The sequence below is a fragment of the Limulus polyphemus genome, unplaced genomic scaffold (genome assembly GCF_000517525.1).
Source record: "Limulus polyphemus unplaced genomic scaffold, Limulus_polyphemus-2.1.2 Scaffold2023, whole genome shotgun sequence".
Classification (NCBI taxonomy): domain Eukaryota; kingdom Metazoa; phylum Arthropoda; class Merostomata; order Xiphosura; family Limulidae; genus Limulus; species Limulus polyphemus.
The window spans coordinates 68683-91691 of NW_013667633.1; the positions used below are offsets into that span (position 1 = coordinate 68683).

General features: G+C 30.6%; 1 protein-coding gene across 1 annotated transcript in view; it reads right to left on the reverse strand.

The window, feature by feature from the left end:
• Nucleotides 1-23009, reverse strand: part of LOC106465697 (citron Rho-interacting kinase-like) — a 75135-nt gene that overhangs the window by 18979 nt on the left and 33147 nt on the right. The window contains exons 15-24 of the mRNA XM_022393622.1: nt 21850-21953; nt 21287-21428; nt 20034-20282; nt 12950-13066; nt 8727-8836; nt 7658-7741; nt 6990-7230; nt 3569-3709; nt 3347-3454; nt 1459-1618 (exon numbers count right to left, since the gene is read on the reverse strand). Of these exons, the coding sequence (XP_022249330.1) occupies nt 1459-1618; nt 3347-3454; nt 3569-3709; nt 6990-7230; nt 7658-7741; nt 8727-8836; nt 12950-13066; nt 20034-20282; nt 21287-21428; nt 21850-21953 (1456 nt within the window). The remainder of the gene's footprint in view (nt 1-1458; nt 1619-3346; nt 3455-3568; nt 3710-6989; nt 7231-7657; nt 7742-8726; nt 8837-12949; nt 13067-20033; nt 20283-21286; nt 21429-21849; nt 21954-23009) is intronic.

The window sequence follows — 23009 nt, forward strand, 5'->3', positions numbered from 1 at the left end:
ATTTTATTATGGTGCAAAATAATCACATACAAGGCTTAAAGATCACTGCAGTGAATAGCATTTTATCATATAGTGAAAAAAAAACATCAACTTTTTTGCACTGTCAAACTATCATTTTTCTGAACACTTAACAAAGAATTATTCTGGACACAAAATCTTTTATTAGGTCTGTCATGATATAAAAGACTGTTTCATTCAGATATTATTGATTAATTTAGTTTTGTGAGTGAATGCTTTATTATTGTTTTAATAAGTTAAAAGCAGATGATTGTAGGAAGTTTTGTTAATAATTAACTAATGTTGAGAATATCAAACTTCACGTGCAATATATTGACATTGAGAATATAGAAGGCAGACAGACGATTAGATAATAAAGATATAAATAGCATGAGACAAGCGGGAAGCAGCAGACAGACATAGGCAGACAAATAATAGCAAAAGAGAATAAAGTTGGTGTGAAGTTAACTACCATAGAAGTGATAGACTTAATGTTTAATATGTTAGAGTGAAACTAACAGTAGAAAAGAAGTTAAGGAAATAATTTTATTCTGTCAAAGCGTGGTTCTAAAGTAATTGAATCAGCCTGAGTACCCTTTGACAAAAGGAATAGAGGATCTTCAAAAGAAAGAAGACCAAACGATTACGGTAACCTGCGCCACAATTGTAAGTGAATCACAGAGAATACTAGTGCGATAGAAATAGAGAAGATAGATCGGCTTGTTAACTGAAATTATAAAGTAATTGAATAGGCCTAAGTGAATATTTGACAGGAAGGAGAGAACTACATTTATAGTATTTATGATATGTTCATAACATCTATAGTGTTGAAGAATTTATTGTACATATGTTAACTTGTTCTGAATATATATATTATTTTGAAAACAAGTGAAGTGCGTGCTGTTTATTCATCATTGAATTTATAGCTAACAAGTTACAGACAACTACTATAGAAGAATCCTAAGCCCAACAACAACAACATAGTATATATATTTATACTATTAAGAAATATAACTAAAAGCCTTTCTATCTGACAACTGGCAAAAAGAAAAGTTATATATATATATATATTATTTTATATTCTGATAAGGTCATATTTATCTCACTAACTATGATTATGATTACATGCTAGAGAAGTTTTTAGCACCAGCCAAACATAATCTATTCTCCCTTCAATTGTAAATTCCTGTCACAGCATGATTGCTGGTGCACAGTCTAGGTAGCATGCCACGGATGACACTGTCCCTGATTTCAAACTACCAAGCACAGTATAAAAACTATAGTTAGTTTACACATAATTCATTATAACTTGAACAATCTACTAATAAAGTTATGATACATTTTAACTCTTTCATGACGGTAAGTAAATATTATTAACAATCTAACTCACCTAATATTTCAATTTACATAAAAGATGATATTAGAGTTTGAAAATAGTTTTTCTTGCAAAAGAAGCCTTACTATCTGTTCTACAAGCCATCACTTCTGCTCGGGACTTTTCAAGCTGTTCTTGTAGCCGTCTACATTTTGATTTCTCTCTGTCATAAGCACCTTTAAATTCTCGCCAATATACAGGATTTGTTGATGACCCAACTTCTTTAAATCTTATGCCAAAGAAACACTATAAAGTTTATTCATAAATAATAAAAATTATGAAAAACCAGCAAAGGAACATAACATAATATAAAAACATCTCTAACACAAATCTCGTATCATATATATATATTGCAAACTATGGTGTCCATCCGAGCATTATTTTAATATAGAATTTAAAAAAAAAGTTTATTCTAGGTATGTGCAATTTTCATATAACATGGTCAAGAAAGTTATTAAATTATTTTTGCTCTAGGTACCTAATGTTCTGTGTCATTCCTTTGAGATATCACATAGTCTGCCCATGGAGAAAACAAGTATAAGATTGAACCTAGTGTATGAAAGTAGATAGCAGTTTTTTCCTGAGAATAAAGCATTATAGAATTTTTTTTTATAATGCCGTGCTCTTTCAGTTAACCCTCCTTGCTCAAACTGAAGTTTATTAAGTGAAGTTTTAAGTTCTTTTTGTTAGTAGTAATACTCCCATAAATTGAATAAATAAAATCAACTGGGCATTCATAAGAACTATCTAGTAAAAGTACTGTTTTTCATTCTGTGTACTTGCTTAACATTGATTGTGGTTTGTATTACTGAATAAAGATCATTTTCACTGTGTGTTTTACATTTGTATTTAATCTCTTTCTTTCTGAAACTCAGTCAAAGTAAAAAAATTCAGAATTACTCATAATAAATATCTTGGTCAAATCTCCCTTTATAATTATTCTGTAGACCTATCTTATTCAATCTTGGGGGGAAGCAGTTTTACTTGAGAATACCACACTCTTGTATTGATTTAGTTTAATGATTAATTACTTTCACATTTAATTATGAATATTTCTATTACAAGTCAGTAGAGCTTCATTAATATAACTTTTTTTCTTGGGGGGGATAACAATCTAAACAAAAGTAATTATATTTCACTAAAAATAAATGTACTAAATATTCATATTGTGTATGCACAATTATTTCAATGTATGGTTTATCATATTAAGTCTAAATGTAAAGACTGTGTAGTTCAGCATAATCGGTGAAAAAGTATTCAAATGTTGGAGCCAACCAACAAGATTTTTGTTCTTATGAATTGATTTTCATTTTATGTTATAGTTTTTAGCAATTATTATTTGTACTTTTATGTTTTTCAGTTTTTCACAGGCAAATACACATTTTACCATGTTTTTTTTTGCATTTATCGTTTGTTTGTAATTAAGCCCAAAGCTACACAATGGGTTATCTGTGCTCTGCTCACCACGGGTATTGAAACCCGGATTTTAGCATTGTAAGTCCGCAGACATACTGCTGTGCCACTGGGGGGCACACATTTATTGTCATTTGTGCTCCATTGACAATTATTCTAATTTTTGGGTTTCAATTACTTAGAAACTTAATTCAGACATTTCAGTAGTTTAAGTTTTTGCTTTTATTTTCTTCACAAAGAGGATTAAAGCTCAATTAACCTAATTTTGTAGGCTTTGTTTATACATACACATCATGAGGAAAGAGATTGAGGCCATCTAATGTTTTCAGTTACATTTGGCACTCGGATTTAAACAAAAAAATCTACTTTAAGTTGTCTCCCACACTGAAAAAGAGGTAAATTTCATTTGGATAAAATTCTCTTTCAATGATCTTGCACCCTGAAGAGAGTGTAATTTGTAATAAAATAACACTTAATCAGTAAGTAAATTCAAATTGGAACTATTAATAAAATTAGCAACTCTATTTCACATTTTATTCAATTGAAATTAGTAGAACATACCTTTTTCTTCTTTTCCAGACCCTCAACTTTGGTTTGAAGAAAATCAATGAGTTTCGTTTGTTGAGCAATTGTCTCTTGGAGTTTAACTTTTTCATGTGCATGAGAAACCTATTAAATTTGTCAAGAAAGTTTTTGTTTTAATATATATTTCAATATTTATGTTTCAAACACCATACACTTTGTTCCTCAGTCATTAGTTTGTTAATGAAATAAATACAGTACCTCAGTGGCTTCTTGAGTGTTGTACAGTTCTTCAATCTGTTCTTTAGACCTGTCACCTTTTTCAAGGGCTTTTTCCAAACTTTGGGTAAGCTTTAGATTTGATGTTTTTAATGAGGATAACTGGGTAATATGCTTGGCTGCCTGTTAGAGTATATAAAAAAGTGTAACTTTAATGCTTCAACAACAATAATAAATTATCAGGTCTCAAATTAAATTCAAATGAATAAAAATAATCATCACATAAAATTTTGTTGATGCTAGCAACAGAAATAGGGACTTACATTTTTGTACAACTACAGTACTATTTGACTTTAAATGGCAGAGTAATTATAGTTTTATGTAATTGACATTAAACTAATACTCATCTCAGTGATAAGTATTAAGCTTATAGCTCACATGTTTATGAAAATAAATATTTCAGATTCTGCATAACTTTCTAAGATGTTTAATCTATGTAAATATAATAGTACTGTCTGTTGTCTGTCCATGTAACTACTTCGCAGGTTGTGGATGGATCTTCACCCAAATTGGTTCAGTTTTGCGTTTTCGATTTTTATGGGTTTTGCTACTATTTTGCCCCCTGTTGATGTATCTTCACCAAATTTGGCACGAAAGTTTGTTAGATCCATGGGTAGATACATGCAAATTTGCAGTTTCACATTTTGAGTTTTGCAGTTTTTATGGGCATTTTTCCCAATTACATATAATAGAAACAACTTTTCATGTCCTGAGATAACCCTTTGATTAATCATGAATTTACATAACTTCCATCTAGCTAGTATTTTGATATTTCTTTACTACCTAGTTTTACCAGGGGATGGGTACTCCAGCTAATTATTTAATGTTACTTTAATACACAGTTTTACCAGGGGATGAGTACTCCAGCTAGTTATTTAATGTTTCTTTAAAACATAGTTTTACCAGGGGATGGGTACTCCAGCTAGTTATTTAATGTTTCTTTAATACACAGTTTTACCAGGGGATGGGTACTCCAGCTAATTATTTAATGTTACTTTAATACACAGTTTTACCAGGGGATGAGTACTCCAGCTAGTTATTTAATGTTTCTTTAAAACATAGTTTTACCAGGGGATGGGTACTCCAGCTAGTTATTTAATGTTTCTTTAATACATAGTTTTACCAGGGGATGGGTACTCCAGCTAGTTATTTAATGTTTCTTTAATACATAGTTTTACCAGGGGATGGGTACTCCAGCTAGTTATTTAATGTTTCTTTAATAGATAGTTTTACCAGGGTATGGGCTCTCCAATTAGTTATTTAATGTTTCTTCAATAACATATCAAATAGATAAACAACATTCTAATAAAGAAAAGAAGAGAAATATTTACAACTAAGGCATATCAAACCCTGTTCAATTTTCTCTCATACATAAATTTCACCTTTTTATTAGTTAGCAAACAATTCCAACACTAAATCTATCAAAATATAGTCACAATGATCTGTTTTTCAATTGCCTTTACCTTATACAAAAAACAAATACTCAATTACAGTTCAATGTATGTATATTCTTTATTCAAAATTAAATTAGAACAAGGAAATTTAAATTACCTTTTTACTCAATAACTTCATATTCAAATGATCAAATTAAGTCACGCAATATTAACATAAAAGTATCAATTTTGACTTGTATATGTAAATACACAATATAGATATAAACATGTACCATTTATGATTTGTAAATGCAAACATACAATATATAAACATATAGCATTTCTGACTTGTAGATATAAAATATACGAATCACACAGTCATGCACCACTCAGTATTTAGAGTGAATGTTACACGAACCATGTGTATTTAAACATTGGCAAAGAATGATAATGATGATATGAAATACATCAAGTCAAACAAGAAATACAAATAAGTTTTAATTATTAAACGTTGATGTGTTTGTACTGTTATGTCAGTCCAAAATATATTTCTTAGAAATTAACCCAAATTAAATCATTGTAGAGTCCAGTAAAATCAAACACTACTACACTGTATAAGCTATGTATCTAGTGTTTGTTAAAGGAAGTAGCTTTTCAAATATGTATTCAAAGAAACACCAAACTGATGTCATAGATAACTTTTTACCTGCAATAACACACTGCATATAATTACATGTACATAGAAGTACATCATGCTAATACAATAGTAAACATATATATATATATGTATGTGTGTGTTTTACTGTTGCAACATATATATAAAATGTTATGTTTCTCAGAACCTCTTCTTCATTTTCTGGATAAATACTAAACATGAAATTATCTTGTACACATATGATTGGATAAATACAAAAAAAATCAGAATTCTTTAAATTAAACAACCTTTGCAACAGGGACATTACTAAATCAAAAACAAAGTGCTCACATAATCAGCACATGGTGAATAATATGCTTATGTTCATGATGTTGCAGATAACTTTCTCAACATGGACCAACTACGTGAATTCTTTGTACTCGTTTAGTTTTTATAGATTTAATACTTCTAACTTTCAATATAGTGTGTATATCTTCACAAAAGTTGGCAGTCTTTCATCTACAAAAAATCATATTTTTTAGTGAAGTATTTTTAATAAAATAAAATAAAGATTTGTCCATAACTATATTGAGTATTTGTTTTGAATAGTCTGTGTGCAAAGTAATTTTCATGTTAAGATTAAAAATACTTTTCCTCATCTCAAAAATATCAAATTTCCTTTGTGTAATCCCTAACATCTTCTAAATGCATTTCAAACATTTGTTTTCAGTAAAACTTTATAGTATATCTGTTATTTTTTCTACCCTATCTCAAAATGGGATTGGTCAATTCAACCGACCTTCTAACCACGAAAAAAAAAAAAAATCAAAATAAACCTGAATTACCCATTTTTTCTTTCTAGAATAACTTCAAATTGTAACATGAAGCTACATTCATTTATCCTAAGTAGCTCTAAGTTTGTAACAGTATACATCTATTTATAATTACATTTCATTGTATTATTGCCATTTGAACTGTGTCTAATTACTATTTGCACCATTGTAAGTTGTAAATCACTCAGGGAATGTGCAGCTCACTTTACGCTAACAAATTACATTACCCATATGTGCCTCATGAAACATTTTTACTATAATATTATTATTATTTATTTTACCTAATCTAATATTGCCTTATAGAATTAAGAACTTAAATCTTGTATGCTATTAAAATATATATTATTAGCTAAGATTTTATGCTATTCTAATTGGTATAACATAAACAAAAAGTAGTTTAATGAAATTTTGAATGTAAGACACTAAAACCTTGTGTCATGCACAGTAAAGGATACCCGTGGCGATAGGGATAAACAGAGTAATTTGTATAATGAAAATGTTGCTTATGTAATGCTCCAACATGATTAATTTGATTTGATTTTTAATTGCTAAGTATAACATACTTCTTCTTTTACTTGAATGTTGTCTTCTTCCAAGCTGGTCACCTTCTGCAGCAGCTGTCTCAAGGACTGGCTCTGAGTGGCAAGTTGTCTTTCTAGCTGTAACAGCTGTTCAGTCAAATGGGTGTTGATCTTTTGTTGATATGTCAGTTTTTCTTGGACAGTGTTTAGCTTTTCCTCCTGGATTGCTTGGCTGATTTCACCTTCTTCCTCTAGATCTAACAGTTTATGTTCACTTTCCAGCCTAACCAACACCAGTTGAATACAAAGGCACGAGAAAAAACTCAAATTCATCAACTTTAGAAATAATCTTCTACGTATAGTGTTTTTCAAACTTATTGAAACTATTGAAACATTGCACTATGTTTTTTTTAAATCACAATTATATCATTTTTATTTCATCATTACTTTGTTAAAAATTACTTATCATAATGCTGTATCATCTTCATATGTCACATGCTCTTACATAGGTGCCACACAGTTAATAATTTCTACAGCCTAAAAAACTTTTTCACAGAAGATTTGCATGTGTGTACATTAAGCTTAATACTGAGAAAATGAGAGGTAATATAAAAACTGCACAAATAGAGTTATTTTAATTACAAATTACCAGCTTGATTCATAAGATGTGATTTCATGAGCTACATCTTGCATTCAGTGCATTAACATACCTAGCTTTTCTTTCCCTGGAAACTAGCAGCTCCATGTTCTTAACCTCTTCTTCAAAGCTCTGAATATCTTTCTTTATTGTAGCTCTGTTGAAACACAAAAGACAATTCTATAAAAATGATAACACACATTATATGCAAATTAAATTAATAGATGGACAAACTGTATAACAAGTTGAAATGGAACTTGTGATAGTTGACACCAAATATATTAATACAAATAACCTAAATACTTTATATTTACATCTATTTTAGAGTGGGCTAATACAAGTTTTATGAAGCTTACAGCTTATTTTAATGAACAACATAAACTTACTTTATTCAAACATAACAAAAAATACATTCAAAATTAGCTTAATTGCATTAACAACCTCAAATAAAACAAAAATTTGTTAAAGCTTCAGGACTGTTTCAGTTTGTTGGTGAGCTACCCATGCTGTGCCCACTGCAGGGATGGAACCATGAATTGTAACATTATAAGCCCTCAAACTTACCACTGAGCCACTGAATGACAAGAATTGTTTCAGATGACCCAAAATATTTCACTGTTGCTTAAAAAATAAATTAACCTTGTATTTATATGTTGGTGTTTTTAAAACTAATGACACTACAGAAAGTCTAATAGGTAATTACTATTATGTACATACTTATTGGCAAGTAGGTAAATTACTATGCAAAAATGAGCTGCATTTTTTCTTTTAGATTATTTTTCTCATTTTTTTCCTTAATAGTTAATCATTTTACTACAGATTACTTACAATAGTAAATACTGTTAATCATATTTCCCATGTTACATACAAATCAGTATTTTTGATAACTTCTGTAAAAAATAAAAGAAATTTTCGGAACTAAACAAAAGCGAAAATTATTATCAGATTTTATTTACAAATTATAATCTTAGATGCAAAACGTTTTTGTAATGTTATATCTATATCAATGAAAGATTATAGCATTCTTGAGTGGCAGTTTTGTTATTAATGTTAATAACAGCACTTAGTGTAACTAGCGTACACAGTAAACAACTCTTTTATACCAATATTGTGTAATAAAATTATATTGGAAAAACACAGACTTTTCTTTTTCAAGTTGTGCAATCTTTTCTTCTTGAGTGTCTGTTACAACATCATAGTCTTTAAGTTGATCTTCCAGACTGGTGCAGGTCAATTTTAACAAGGAAATGTTCTGTGAAACATTTAAAAACATCATATTACTAAGTGTATTAAAGTTTAGGCTCAAAGTTTTACATTCTTATTACTTTTTAACCGCAAAACTTTGAGCCAATTTTTAATATATGAAACGGAGAGCATTGACTGCTACTTGGCAAATCATATGAATGTCTTACAAATTTTAGCCTGAAATCATTTTCAAACCTTTTAGTGAAATAAGCAATTTAGCTATAGTGAAACTTGAAAACAATGTACAGCCACACAAAAGCAGCAGCCAGGGAACCTTAACTTTCTTATCTAGTATCCAGATTACCTGTTATATTTAATTTTATGTGCAAAGTAACAGTAACTGATTGAAAAAAATACAGCAGCATATTGGTAAATTCCTTTTATTTATTTAAAGTTGGCTTTGTCATCTGTAATTTATATTTGATTCATTATGTGCGAGATGTTTAATATTCAATACATATCAAACTACATGCAACACACGCTATGCTTTTAATATTAATATAAACAGGATTTTTCATTTTCTTTGTAATGAATTTAAACAAATATGGTATGTATAATTTTCAATCTACGGAAGTGCATTTATGTTCTTTAACCTTTTCCAGAAAAAATACCTATTTTTCTGGTGAACTGCTCATACATATTACTAAAGGTTAAATTATAATCTCATTCACTAGAAGCTTAGTTAATTACAAACTATGCAGGCATTAAAGGTCACCAAAACACTATGCTTTATATTAATTTCATTATCTATATCACAAATGAAATGCATCTATTGATTCTACACTTTATGAATTAAAAACATCAGGTAGCCTAAGTAAATACAATTGGTTTTGTTTATGCTCATATGTATATTTCTAGTTCCAAAACAATGCTCACATGCTATGATGTCACACTTGTGATAGTTGTTCAATCTTGTACAGTATCTGATAGCAAAGCACCAGTGTCATTTACAATAACTAAATTTAATACAAAGTTGTTGTTGTTTTTTACATTTTAAAATGCTTTACAGTATTATCAACTGACACAATGCTGATACCAAACTACCAAGACCTTAATATCATCAGCAAATTTAAGTAATTTATTGACCATTCCTCCATCTATGTCATTGATGTACATCAAAAAGAACAAAGGTCCTGAGACTGAGCCCTGGGGTACCCCACTTGTAATATTAATCCAGTTTGACTGAACTCCATTTACAACAACCCTCTGCTTTCTTCCATCCAGCCACTCTTCTATCCAATTAGCTATGTTAATGCTATTTTCAGAGGCTCAAATTTATGAAAAAAAATACAGCTTATACTTATGCAAAGATCATGTGCTGTTTAATTGAAACAGCTAATGAGCTTCTGCTATGACTTACTATTTTTGATAGATGAAAAAAAACTGATAGTATATGCTAGAGTAAGGCAATAAAACCATAAAATGAAACAGTTACAATTACCATAACCTTGAAACATGTAAAACATCACTGCTATTACAAACAAATTTACAATGATAGTTGTACTACTCATGCATAAAGCTTTGTTTGAAATTATTACACGTTAGCTTTTTGTGAAGCATAAGAAATAAATATGAGTTCCATATTTAAAATATTTAATACTGAAAATTAATATCATCCATATGTTACAGAGAAATAACATTTCACACCAATTGTTTTCACCTATATGCAGCTCACATTATATATCTACACATTCTTAGCTAATTACAACATCCTCTAAAATAGAAGGGGCCAAAGAGGACTGAAGGTTTAAAACTAAATGTTTTCATGTGGCAAGATCACAATACCAAGAAGAAATAATATTTTAATTCTCTAAGATTGTTTAAAAAAATTCTTTAAAACATAAAGTACTAGACATAATTAGAGGAACATATGAGTGATAAACATACAAAAGTCTCATACAATGAGTAATTGAAATTAAGTGGTAAATTTTTCATTAGTACATTATTATAGGAAATACAAAAACAATACGTATAAGTTGTACAATGCCCTAATAATTTTCATTTGCTTTAAACATAGCAGTACAGCTTGTTTTTGTGTTACCATAAGTTTATAAATATATGATTGTGAAATATTGTTCCAAGTGTTCTGTGTTATTCCCTACTATTCAACTAAGTTGTTTGGATACTGTTTGACGTTCTATTTCCATACAAGCCTATGCAGCCTTGCCTTGATACTATTCATATTGGGACTTTTTACAAACCAAGTCATGATTGTAAAATCTTGATCGACCTCTTTATTCTTCCAGGTATCATTTCAACACATTTGATGCACGATTTGTATTACTGTCTTATTGAAAGATGAATCCCTGCCCAACAAGTCTTGTTCTTGAGGGAATGACAGTGGTAGATAGAATCTGTTTGTACTGTCAGCTGTCAATATACGATCAATTTTCTGTAGATCTCCAACACCATGGCTAAAATGTGGCTCACACTTGTACTGGTCCTCCAACACGCTTCAGTATAGATGTTATAGTGATACAGTTCTACTCACTCCTATCAAGAAAATCTTATCACTGACTGTTGGAAAAAACAAAAACTTGAATTCATCTATTCACTGTTTAGTCTAATGCCCATTTCAACTTTTGGTTTGGTTGTTTCTCCTAAGTAGTGGTTTTTGAGTAGCTACACATTCATTGATACAATTTTGTGGATATAACATTTACACCTGTACTTACAACTATATCATTGGCAAGATTTCCACAGGATTGTTGTGTATCACATAAAGAGCATATCTTGAGTTACTCAATATTACTTTAAAAAGTTTGGGTTTTCTATCTTGACCATTTCTAGGATCGACAATACTAGCTTCACGTACCCTCTTTAGAGTTTCCATAATCCTCCTATTGAGACATATTTTTCCTCAATTTATTGCATTAAGTAGCCATCACCAGTTAGAGCTTTGATTTCTACATATCCACCAGGTGTTATTTCTGTCCAGAGAGCCAAGTATGTATTCACGATATTATCAGTGGGAATGATATGACTGCATGTAGTTTTATAGGAATGCTGTGTGGCACTGTCTCATTGAATAAATTACAACCAATCATAATGTAAACTATTAACACATGACCATACTCTGGTCCTTACAAGAATGGCAAAACAATCCCACAGTACTTGCATTTTATACCCATTTTATTCACCGTTTCCATAATTATTCCAAACGCTGTATATTAAGGAGTTATTACATTCCTGTATAAGATTTTATACTATCACAGTACTACAGTCATTTTAAATAACAGTATACATAGTCACTAAGTTTTTAAATTTGAAAATTGTGCTATCTAAAAACTTCATGTAAAATTGTACTTAATCTATAAAATTAAAAGTATAACTCAGCAGACTGAAAAACAAGTTCTGTTTTTGAAGTAGAATAATGAAAATTGAATCTCTCTTTGTGAATATGTATTATTTCTTAAAATAAAACCAAGGAGAAGAATTTATCAGTGGTTAAAAGCTAAAGTGCTAGTGTAGAAGAAAAACAAAACTAGCCTTATTACTTTGATAACTGAAGCCAGTCAGCTACATGTACATTGCATTTTACATTTCATGCAGTGTTTGAAATGTACCTTTAAGTATGCAATCTGAAGTTTGAAACTATTTTTAAATTTCGAAACATTAAAATATTGAGCTACTAATTCTACTGATAGTTCTATAAAAAGCAACCATTATTATAAAAAATATAATAATATTAGATCAAAAGTGTGTATATATATTAGTTTAAAAATAGACCACAGGCTTAATACATGCAATCACACTGCCCATTAAAATAATTTACACAGCTGAAAGAAGATTCCTGTTCCACAGGGTTTACCCAAAAAAATAAAATTGACTATAAGCAGTGTGAAAAGTCATTCACTATATTATAGGAAATGCTTTATAAAGAAAATCAACATTAATTTTTTGAGAATCTAGCTGAATTGAACTAGAGGTCTTCAAAATACTTAACATGAAAGCATATATTTTAAGTTACTAAAGTAGTAAGGTGGCAACTGACTTTAGGCCTCATGCATACATCCACAATAAAATATATATACATTCTACATACTACTGGACAGATACCAAAATTAGTATGCAACATACGAAGAAGTTAGGTCTTTTTTGCATACAAACATGCACTTACCACTTCTAGAGTTTTGATTTTCTTTTTCTCTTCCACAAGTTCTTGTTTAGTATCATTGCATTCTTTCACTGCCCGTTCCTTCTCACGTTCCTTGATATTAACTTCATCCTTCAATAGCTAAATTTGCAAAATGATGATGATGATTAGAATTCAAAACCAATATTTAAGTACACATTTTTTAGCATTTACAAAAAAGGCAATAACTTGCTCTTCAAACTAATAGAAAAAAATTTATTAAAAATTCTGCAGTTTTACTGATGAGTGATGGTTTAAAGATCATTCAGAGATGACACTAGCTTTGTATCTGAATGAATATTAATGCTTTTTTATCTAGTATACCTGTTGAAACATATTCAATATTCTATAAAATCAAAAAAATTAAGGCTTAAAGAGCTTAAATGGTTGAAGGAAGCTTAGTCTAGAATTTAAATTTAATTATTTTATGTATTGAGGTTTCAACTTTTGAGAAAGTAATGTTATCTGTACTCTAGCAATAAAAGTATAACTTGGATTTGGTGTAAAAAACAAAAGAAGACAAAAGCTTGTAAGAGTTGAATAATAGGAATGTGTACAAAATATAGCTTGTATATACCATTTAGTGCACAAAAAGTTATAATTTTTCTACACTGAAAATTAATTTATGACAGGTACTTACTTCTGCTCACATACATAGCTATTCTCCTTCAGTGCTGCTCTCTATTTGCAAAAAAATTTTTTGCATGCTACAAGCTTTTCACACATCCCTCTATTCACATGGTTTAACTGATTCTCATGTGCAAATTATTATGCAACAAACCTCCACCAATAGTAGTACCACACATTCACATGACTCATGTGACTCCTTCTATGCTATTCTACCTAACTATCACTTCGAGTTTAGGCAGAAATATAAGCACTGGTTGACAGTGGGAAGGAAGTAAGTACCTGTCAGAAATACATTTTCAGTGTAGGAAAATTATAACTTTCGATAAAGTACCTTATTTCCACTCACATACATAGCAAGAACTCCACACTGAACAGGTGGAGGGACCGGTGTGAGGGAGAAAGTAGAAGCATCCTTTGAAAGCATCCGAAGGGAACCCTAATGAGGGAACCCTCTAATAAGAGGATTATATGTGGGAGACTGTACCACTCACTGTATCAGGTAAATTCTTTGCCCAGACGTGGAAAAGGTGTGACAGATCCAGGTGGAAAATTGTGAGGAGCACATATCAATGGGAGAGAAAACAGTTGGACAGTGATCCTAACCACAATATGTAATGTCAATCTCCCTGATGAACAGAATGTGGGTAAAATAAGGGATGTGCCCCAAGGTGTAGAGAAGCTAGGGCACGATGGACCATACACGGCAAGTCAAAAGCATCCTAAACTCAACTGCCGAGAACCGACATCCATGTGAGGGTAGAACAAGAGCATACCGCCTGTAAGTCAACTACAACCCAAAGCTCAATCGCCAGGAACCAACATCCATGCGGGGTAGGAAAGAAGATCATACCATCTTCATCTCAAGTTGAGTCAACTGGAGAGAGAAATCCCACCACTGATCTGTGAACAGGGTACATGTGAGCAGAGTGAAATAACATACATATATGTCCCACTCAAATCAAACAGACCAGAACTACTTCAAATGTAGTAACACCCTTGGCATAAAGACACTGGGACAAATTAAGTGAGGGACCAGGGACACCCTGAACATGTGTGAGGACTCATGTTGATTGGTTCAGCTCTAAATCGATAACTCAACTGTTGAGAACTGACATCCACGAGGGGGTAGGATGAGGGATCCCAATCACACAACATGCACAAGGACATATGGTGATTAGTTCAGTTCTAAATCCAAATTTCAACTGCCTGGTAAGATAAGGGATCCCAATCATTACTGTATAATAAATAGTAAACTTAGGTAGAATAGCATAGAGGGAGTCACATGGGTGTGTGGCACTAATATTGGTGGAGGTTTGTTGCATGATAATTTGCATGCAAGAATCTATTAAACCATGTGAATTGAGAGGTGAGTAGAAGTGAAAAGCTTGTGGCATGCAAAACAAATTTGCAAATAGAGGGCAGCACTGAACAAGAATAGCTATGTATGTGAGTGGAAGTAAGGTACCTTGTCAGAAATAATAACATTTCTGAATAATTTTCTGTGTGTGAAAATAACATTTTATCTCATATCAGGTATAAAAAAACCTGTAGCACAATTATGAACTGCAATTACAAAAACTGTGCTCCTTGTCATTCTAGCTTTACTAGATTTATTTATGAAAATGTTCTCAGGCAATGGTGATTTGCTCTCTGTACTGATAACACTAATAAACAATAGTTGATCTCATGTTTCAGTTTGTTAGAGTAACTGATGATTTACTGTGTGGTGATTTTAAACCTAGTTCTGATTTGATGTTTTAATTTATTAAAATATCTGATGATATAATCTTCCTACTGATAAACATTAATTTGATATTTCAGTTTGCTGTTTCAATAAATGATAGTTTGTCCTTTATCCTAGTAAACACTTATAATGAATATACAGGTAATATCTAAATGTTTTTCAGTAACTGATTACTATGAGATTAAAATCACTGCTTGAACTGCAGCACAATCAGTATTGTTATGACTTTAAAAGCATACTGCTGTTAGGGTTATGGAAATCTAATTTCTACATTTCCTATGAGAAAAATTGAATGCAGGGCCTCTAACACACTAGAAGAGTGCTATACGGATGAAAGATTAACCTACTTGGTACTGTTAGCAAGGTACTTTTTTAAACACATCGGATACCATGATTAACAACTGAATTAATGAAGAGGAACTTCTAGTCGTTTTTTTATTTAAAACACATATCAACATTTAAAAGTAGCCTGTGGTATGTGTCTGTAAAAATTATGGAACTTCAAAGTTACACCATGCACAAGCAACAACATTCTCTTCGGTAGTAGGTTGAAAATCCTTGCAGAATTTTACCATATTAATTTTTAAGATATTTCTGCTTCAACTTAAAGTGATAATTGAAGGTGTCCAGTCAGATTTTAGCCTTAATATTAATCTTTAAATGCAGATCTACTCAAATAAATACATTTTGTTAAAAAACATAGTCCTACAAATTATCCCTCACATAGATTTGTAATATGTCCTTGCTCCTACCTATAGTATTTCTTTAGTTGTCTGTATGAGTTATGCAAATATTTGATTAAATAACAAAACTACAAAATGATGAAAAATCTCCTTAGTTATATGCTATCCCATGTGATTGTTTATTTCCAGTATGTATTAGATATGCATTGATCTAATTTCATCAATATCTTTATAATATACTAAAACTCTGAAAACCTGAACTGACACCATGCATATTCAAACTATGCTAATATATAGTAAGAAATCTCAGATTTGAAAAAAAATATACATAAGATTTTCGAAAAACGAACTTTAGTCTGTCCCATGTTTTTAAAAGACTATTAAAATGATTAGAAACTAATAAGCATAATTACTTTTTTTATAAGTGCCTTATGAGAAGTACACAAATATTTATATAAAATTACTGTCAGTTTCTTAATTCCAATATTTAATTTTCTAAATTAATATACACGTCTACTGTATATACCATGTAGTAACTACAGCTTTATTAATCTAAACTTAACTCTAAAGCATATAATAAAATGGTTTCTTGATTTAACTTAGTATAGGCTTAAGACCTTATTTAAGCTCTTATTTCTCATTATAGAAGATTATTATTCTTAGCACAAGCATTTCTGTTTTTTAATGAATTGAGATTTATACAATGTACAACAGAGGCATTTTTAACTCTTCAAACTACTTGGTGCAATTTTCTTAGGGGGCCCATCCATACTGATCAGGTACAGGTATAGAAATTTATGAGTTTTTGCATTATTTTGGGGACCCACAGTATGAGGGGCCTGTTGGTGCATTGCCCCAATGTTAATTTGCCAATGATGTATTATCAGACTTTACCTTTGGTACAGTGTAATGTCTCGATATTATACAGCAATTGACAATTAACATTAAGGCCCAATATGAGAGCTAGACGAAACTAATTCACAAAGTTTGTGAAAAACTCTATGATCATAATAATAACCATGATGATATATGAATTAAAAACAACCACACCAATATTGTTTTTAAGCATGCATATTCCTCAGATTTATTCATACACTGAAAACAAAAACCTATTTTTTTTATAAAGCCAAGATACTATTTAATGGTAACCATATGAATCATATTACATTAATAAAGGAATATCTCTATTATGTTATTAGACAAAAATATGGAAGTTTTAACGTAGTTTTTCCCCTAGCCAGCTAGACTGCTATGATTGGAAGTTAATATTAATTAAATATCCTGCATAAAATCATAGGTAACATGAAGAAACAAATTATGCAATAAAGTAAAGAAAGGTGCAAGTACATGAACCAAAAAACTTGAATAATCCAATTTTCATTCATAGCATTGCTTTATCTAAGGCATAACAAAATGAAGCAAGGACCAAGGGTCAACAGTTTTTTTTAAATTTAAAAACAAGGAGTGATGGTAGGAAATAGGTTGGTCTCAACTTAAGATCCAAGCAAGTTTTCATACAGAATAAAATCAGCATCATAAACAAATACATTCACGGAAAAGAACACAAGAAACATTCAATATTGAACTATTTCACAATTTTTCTGCCAAGCTTTGAGTCCCTCTTGCAGCTTGGCTTTCCAGTCTGCAGATAAGTTTGTGAAGTAACTGTTACAGTTGACAGAACTGAAGAGAAAAAAACAAAGACAATTGTATGTTTCACAAACACTTTATTTATTAACGACTGTGGTTTTGCCAGATGCAGTGAATCCATGGGCGTTAATAAATGAAGTTTTTGTGAAATGTAAAATTGTCTGTTTTTTTTCCCCCTCAATTCTGTATTATGAAGTTTCACCAATTACCGAAAGTTTCAAGTACCAAATATTGTCACAGTTGGACTAATCATAAAACTATTTTGTAATTCTACACCATTGTATTATTACAATTCCTAGATTATATGTGTTTTTATCAGCTTTTATGGTTAAGACTTTTTTTTAAGTTGGAGAACATTTTTGATGTGAACAGTAGTAAGAGTTCTTAATTTATGTGTGTGTGCATTTTTCAAATTAAACTTATACGTCATACAATGTTCTGGCCTATGCAGGTAAAATAACTTTTGTAAATTTCATTGTAGAACTTAGAAAATATACTCTCATAATGGCAATCCAAATTCTTACATGCAGTTAATCTTTCAAGTATAACTTATGAACCATCACCATTTAAAGTGGTAGAGACTCCATGAAGTTTTTTGTAGATTTCTCTTTTTCACACATGTGTATATACAACTAACATACAGTGAAAAATTTAATAATATTTCTACAATGTTGCAAATATTCTATGTTACAGGCTAAAAAACAAAACATCGAAATGCTAGTTTAAGATATTAACCACAAGTGAATGGACGGGGTAAAACTGAGCATGTAATGATTTTTTACAGAGTGCCATTCAACATGGTATTATTTATTTGATGTCAGAATTATCAACTACTAGCATATAGCCCATCAAAAATGATGGGGCAAGTACTACCACCCACATCCCCACCCCAGTGTACCCTAACTTCACAGTTCATAGCTAACTGAAAGAAAGAAATTTTGCAAAATCAAGTTTGACCAACAAAGAGACAGAAAAGTGCAATCGATGCAATCAAATGTTGGTAAATTCCTTTGTGAGCCAATCAAAATTAAGATTATTCATGAAATGAGTTCATGGCATATTCAAAGAATAATTATTGGTAAAAATTAGTTAGATTAATGACTTCTAACATAAAGAAAAGCCAGTGCATTTTGGTAACATTATGTTCCAACGATGACTTTTATTTCATGTTGCTTAGCAACAAAAGTATAACCTAATATTATTATTAGTATATGTACTGAAAGTATAAAATGAATTGTATAGGCAACAAAACAATATTTTTTTATTTCTTAATTTAGAATCTCCGATGATTAAAAGAGGTTTGTTTTTTATTAAGAATGTTGGTGATACAACAGAAAATAGTTTAATTCAGAAACGATTTAAGTTTAAAATTGAATCAATATTTTTACTTTCATGATAACATTTATGCAACTGGCTCAAGGCTAGGTGATCCCACACTGTATCTTTACTTTAGGGTTATTATACTAACACTCGCTACACTTATAAGGTTTCACGACACCACCACCCTCATGACCCCCTTGCACCCCTGTCACAAAAAGTTGTAATGTATTTTGGCTTTTATGACTCCTCCTATTTCGAGAAATCAAGCATAACATGACACACACTGACTTTTATATAGGTTAGATTCATTTTACCCTACATGGATGACTTAGTGACAGTTCATGACAGAGGAGAGTAAGTACCCAATACAATATACAGGAATACTGAAAAAAGTTTTAGATACAACTTGCAAACTATCCAATTGACAAAAGTATTTTTATTCTTCACATGTACACCACTGTGCACTCCAACTTGTCAGAGTTTGAGTCCCACTGACATCATCAATTCATAGACATATCTTGAGTACAAATACTTTTGTAACACATCTGATTTGTTGTGTACAACAGACTTGTATATTACTAAACGCTTGCCACTGTTCATGTATGTAGAGACACATAGTAAATTTAGAATTATAGCCAACAGTACTTCTCCAAATTGGGTCAGTTCATTGGACTAAAATTGACACTGTAGTAAAAAAGACAAGGCAGAATAAATTTTCAAAGCCAGGGATTTTATTTTTTATGTCTAACTTTTCGTAATTTTCCATGTCTTCCATTATTTGAGGATCCCATTTGGAAAGTTTATACACTATACACTTGATGTATATTTCATTCCATACAATGTAATTTATTTTAAGCAAATCTGTTTTATAAAATTAGATAAGATTTTAATGTGAATTGTAAACAACTAACCAAGAGTGATGATACATTTTATATGCAAAAATGTTTCACATGAACTACTCTAATATAAAAAATAATTTACTATATATATATATATAACAGGATAATATGATAAGGAAGAAATATATTTAGCAATCACTAACTTCATTTGCATTTTGATGTTCATCTAGAGTTTCCTGTTTATTTTGAAGGTTTGTTTCCAACTCAGTTATCTTTTCTTTATAAGATTTTCTCAGTTCCTCCCATTTGCTTTTCTCCTTCTCCAGAATGGTGGATTTTTCACAGAGTTGGTGATTACTGTCGTGCAGAGTGGACGCAATGCCTTCAGCCTGCTCTGCTTCGCATTGAGAGATTTGTATGGCCTTCTTTATTTCTGAGAGTTCATCCTCTTTCTGAAAGGCCATCTCTATTAGTCAGGTCACTCATAATAAATATTACTGAAATATATCACACAGCTTCATATACCACATCTAGCTGAAAGTAAAACTTAGTTTTTATGTGCACTACAAACTATCCCAGTTTTTCATAACATTTTCGGTAAAGCTAATTCAATTACATTACAATGCAACAATACAATCTATCCATCAATGTAATATACAACCAAGACACAAATAGTGATATACAAATTAAGTTTCAAAGAACATGAATATCTAAGCTTTTACATGGGTGTACGATATGTAATTAAAATATTATTAAAAAATTCCTACATTAATCAAAGGTTAAACACATCATACAGACATTAATTCATGAACCTAAACTGATTATCAACTAAGTAATATGAAAATTTCATGCATTATTACTAAATTCTCTTCACTACATTCTTCTGACCTTCAAGAAATGTATTAATCTATAAATATATTTCAAGAATACCTTGTCTCTCCTAAACAATATTGCATTATGTAGAGCTACTGTACGCTATGTCTATAACTGGCAATCTAATCTTTTTTTTTAAACTGCAAAGATATTTGTTTTATGGTATAGGTGTATTTTGTGTCTCACTGATTTTTGAATCCCAAAAATAACGGTTTTATTACAGCCTGTGTAAAATACTATTTGATTTTAAGTATTTACCTTTCATCATCTTTATCAATTCAACTGAAAATGTAAAGTTTAAAAATATATGTAAATTATGACACTGCATTTTAATGTTATATATGTACCTCAACTCAGTGTGTTGTTAAGAAATATAATGCCAACTTGAAGAAAGTTGGCAAAATTTATGAGACTCAGTGAATACATGAATTGCAGAAAATTTGGCATATTCTACCACCATTTGTAGTTGCTAAACCAAATTATACTAATCTGCATTTCTCCAGCAAACCTGATCCTATTTCCATAGAAGATTTCAAGGTTGCTTACTCTTTTTTTTAAATTTTATCTTTACCTAGCTATTTACCTCTTTCAGTTGTTCTCTCAGCTCTATCTGACAAGCTCTTTCTTTAACCACAGTTTCATGGAGTAGCTCCAATTGGGACGTCATCTGCTTTATCTTGGTAGTCAGGAAAGCATTTTCCTGCTTCAGGTCTGAAGAATTTGGTCTAGTCGATAAGAGAAAAAACAAAAAACATTTATATCTTTAATACTTATAACTAGAAGCCAATTTTGGTTATCCAGAATAACTGAAAATATAAATATCTAAAAGTGTACAGCATTAGTTTTCAATGTTTTATACCTGCAAGGATTTTGGGTTAGTGAAATATATTACTGTGTAATGTGTCCAACATGTCAATGTTTAACTTCTCAAGCAACATTCAATTACTACACATAAAACTCTGGATATATATATATATACATAGACAGACAGACATAGTTCTGACACAGAAGATATAACCTATCAATATATCACAGGGAAATATGATAAAGACATGACAGCAGAACAACCAATTCTTAATTTTAGATTTTTTTGGTAAACTGAGTTTATACTGATATAAATATTAACAAAATGAAAGATAAAGTTACTTAGGACATTCAACAGCCTGGCTTTGGGTTGATGGTGCAATCTTGTCAAAGTGATCCTTTTGAGATTCAAGCTTTTCTACACTTTCTTCGAGGCTTGTTACACTCTGTAATCACATACAGGAAAAAATATACAAGTGTTGATGATAATATATTTTTTGAAAATTTAAATAATTATTACAAAACGAAATTAGACTAATTTAACATACAGTGGGGTGAGGATTAAGCTGATGTAAGAGTGATTCTTTGATTTAAACAATTTCCTTTATGACTAATACTAATTTAAGGTCACAGGTCAGAATGAATCTCTAGAAAATTACCAAAATGTGCAATCACAAATCACATTCTCTTTGTAACTGACCAATCAGAAAAATAGCACCAAAACCCAGAAATATTTCTGATTAGGATGACCAGATTTCCAAACCAAAATTCTGGGACAAATTGGAAATAATTTAACTTTTATAAAATTTATTTTAAATTGATTGAACTATTTGTTCCACACTACTTCCAAATATATTAACAACGGCATTGGTTTTGAAATAATTTCAACTACTTTTGTTGGCAATAGACATATATTCTCTAGCTGCTATAGGTCTACTAAAGTACTACTAACTAAAAAACCTGAGTTTCTCACCACACACAAACAGAACTTTAATGAGAGCCTATTTATTACATTTGTAATTTGAAGTAACTGATAGTTTGATGTCTTTATCATAAAACAAGAACGTTTTATGCTTTCAAGAACTTTTCACGGGACACTGGGACAAACTACCAGAAAAAGGTAATTGTCACGGTAAAACTATGATGTCTAGTCACCCTATATCTAATCCATGTGATAGTCACAAGATATTCCCCCAAAATGCTCAAGAACACACTCCAACTATCCCATGAAGCAATAAATATATTCCTTAACTGGTCAAGTTACAAAAAATAACACTTTGGGTTGCAATTTATCACTTGACCTAAACGAGATTTAGAGATTTCCAAAACTAGAACTTAGAAAAATTTATGAATTCTAAAAGTAATAAATATATATCATGGGAGAGAAAATATATAGTATTTGCATACTACACAGAATGTAGATGCAGCTGTAGCCCTTAAAATTAACAGTCATACCTACAACAAAGCCATGGCATTTTATGAAGAATGTCAAGTAAAAAAGG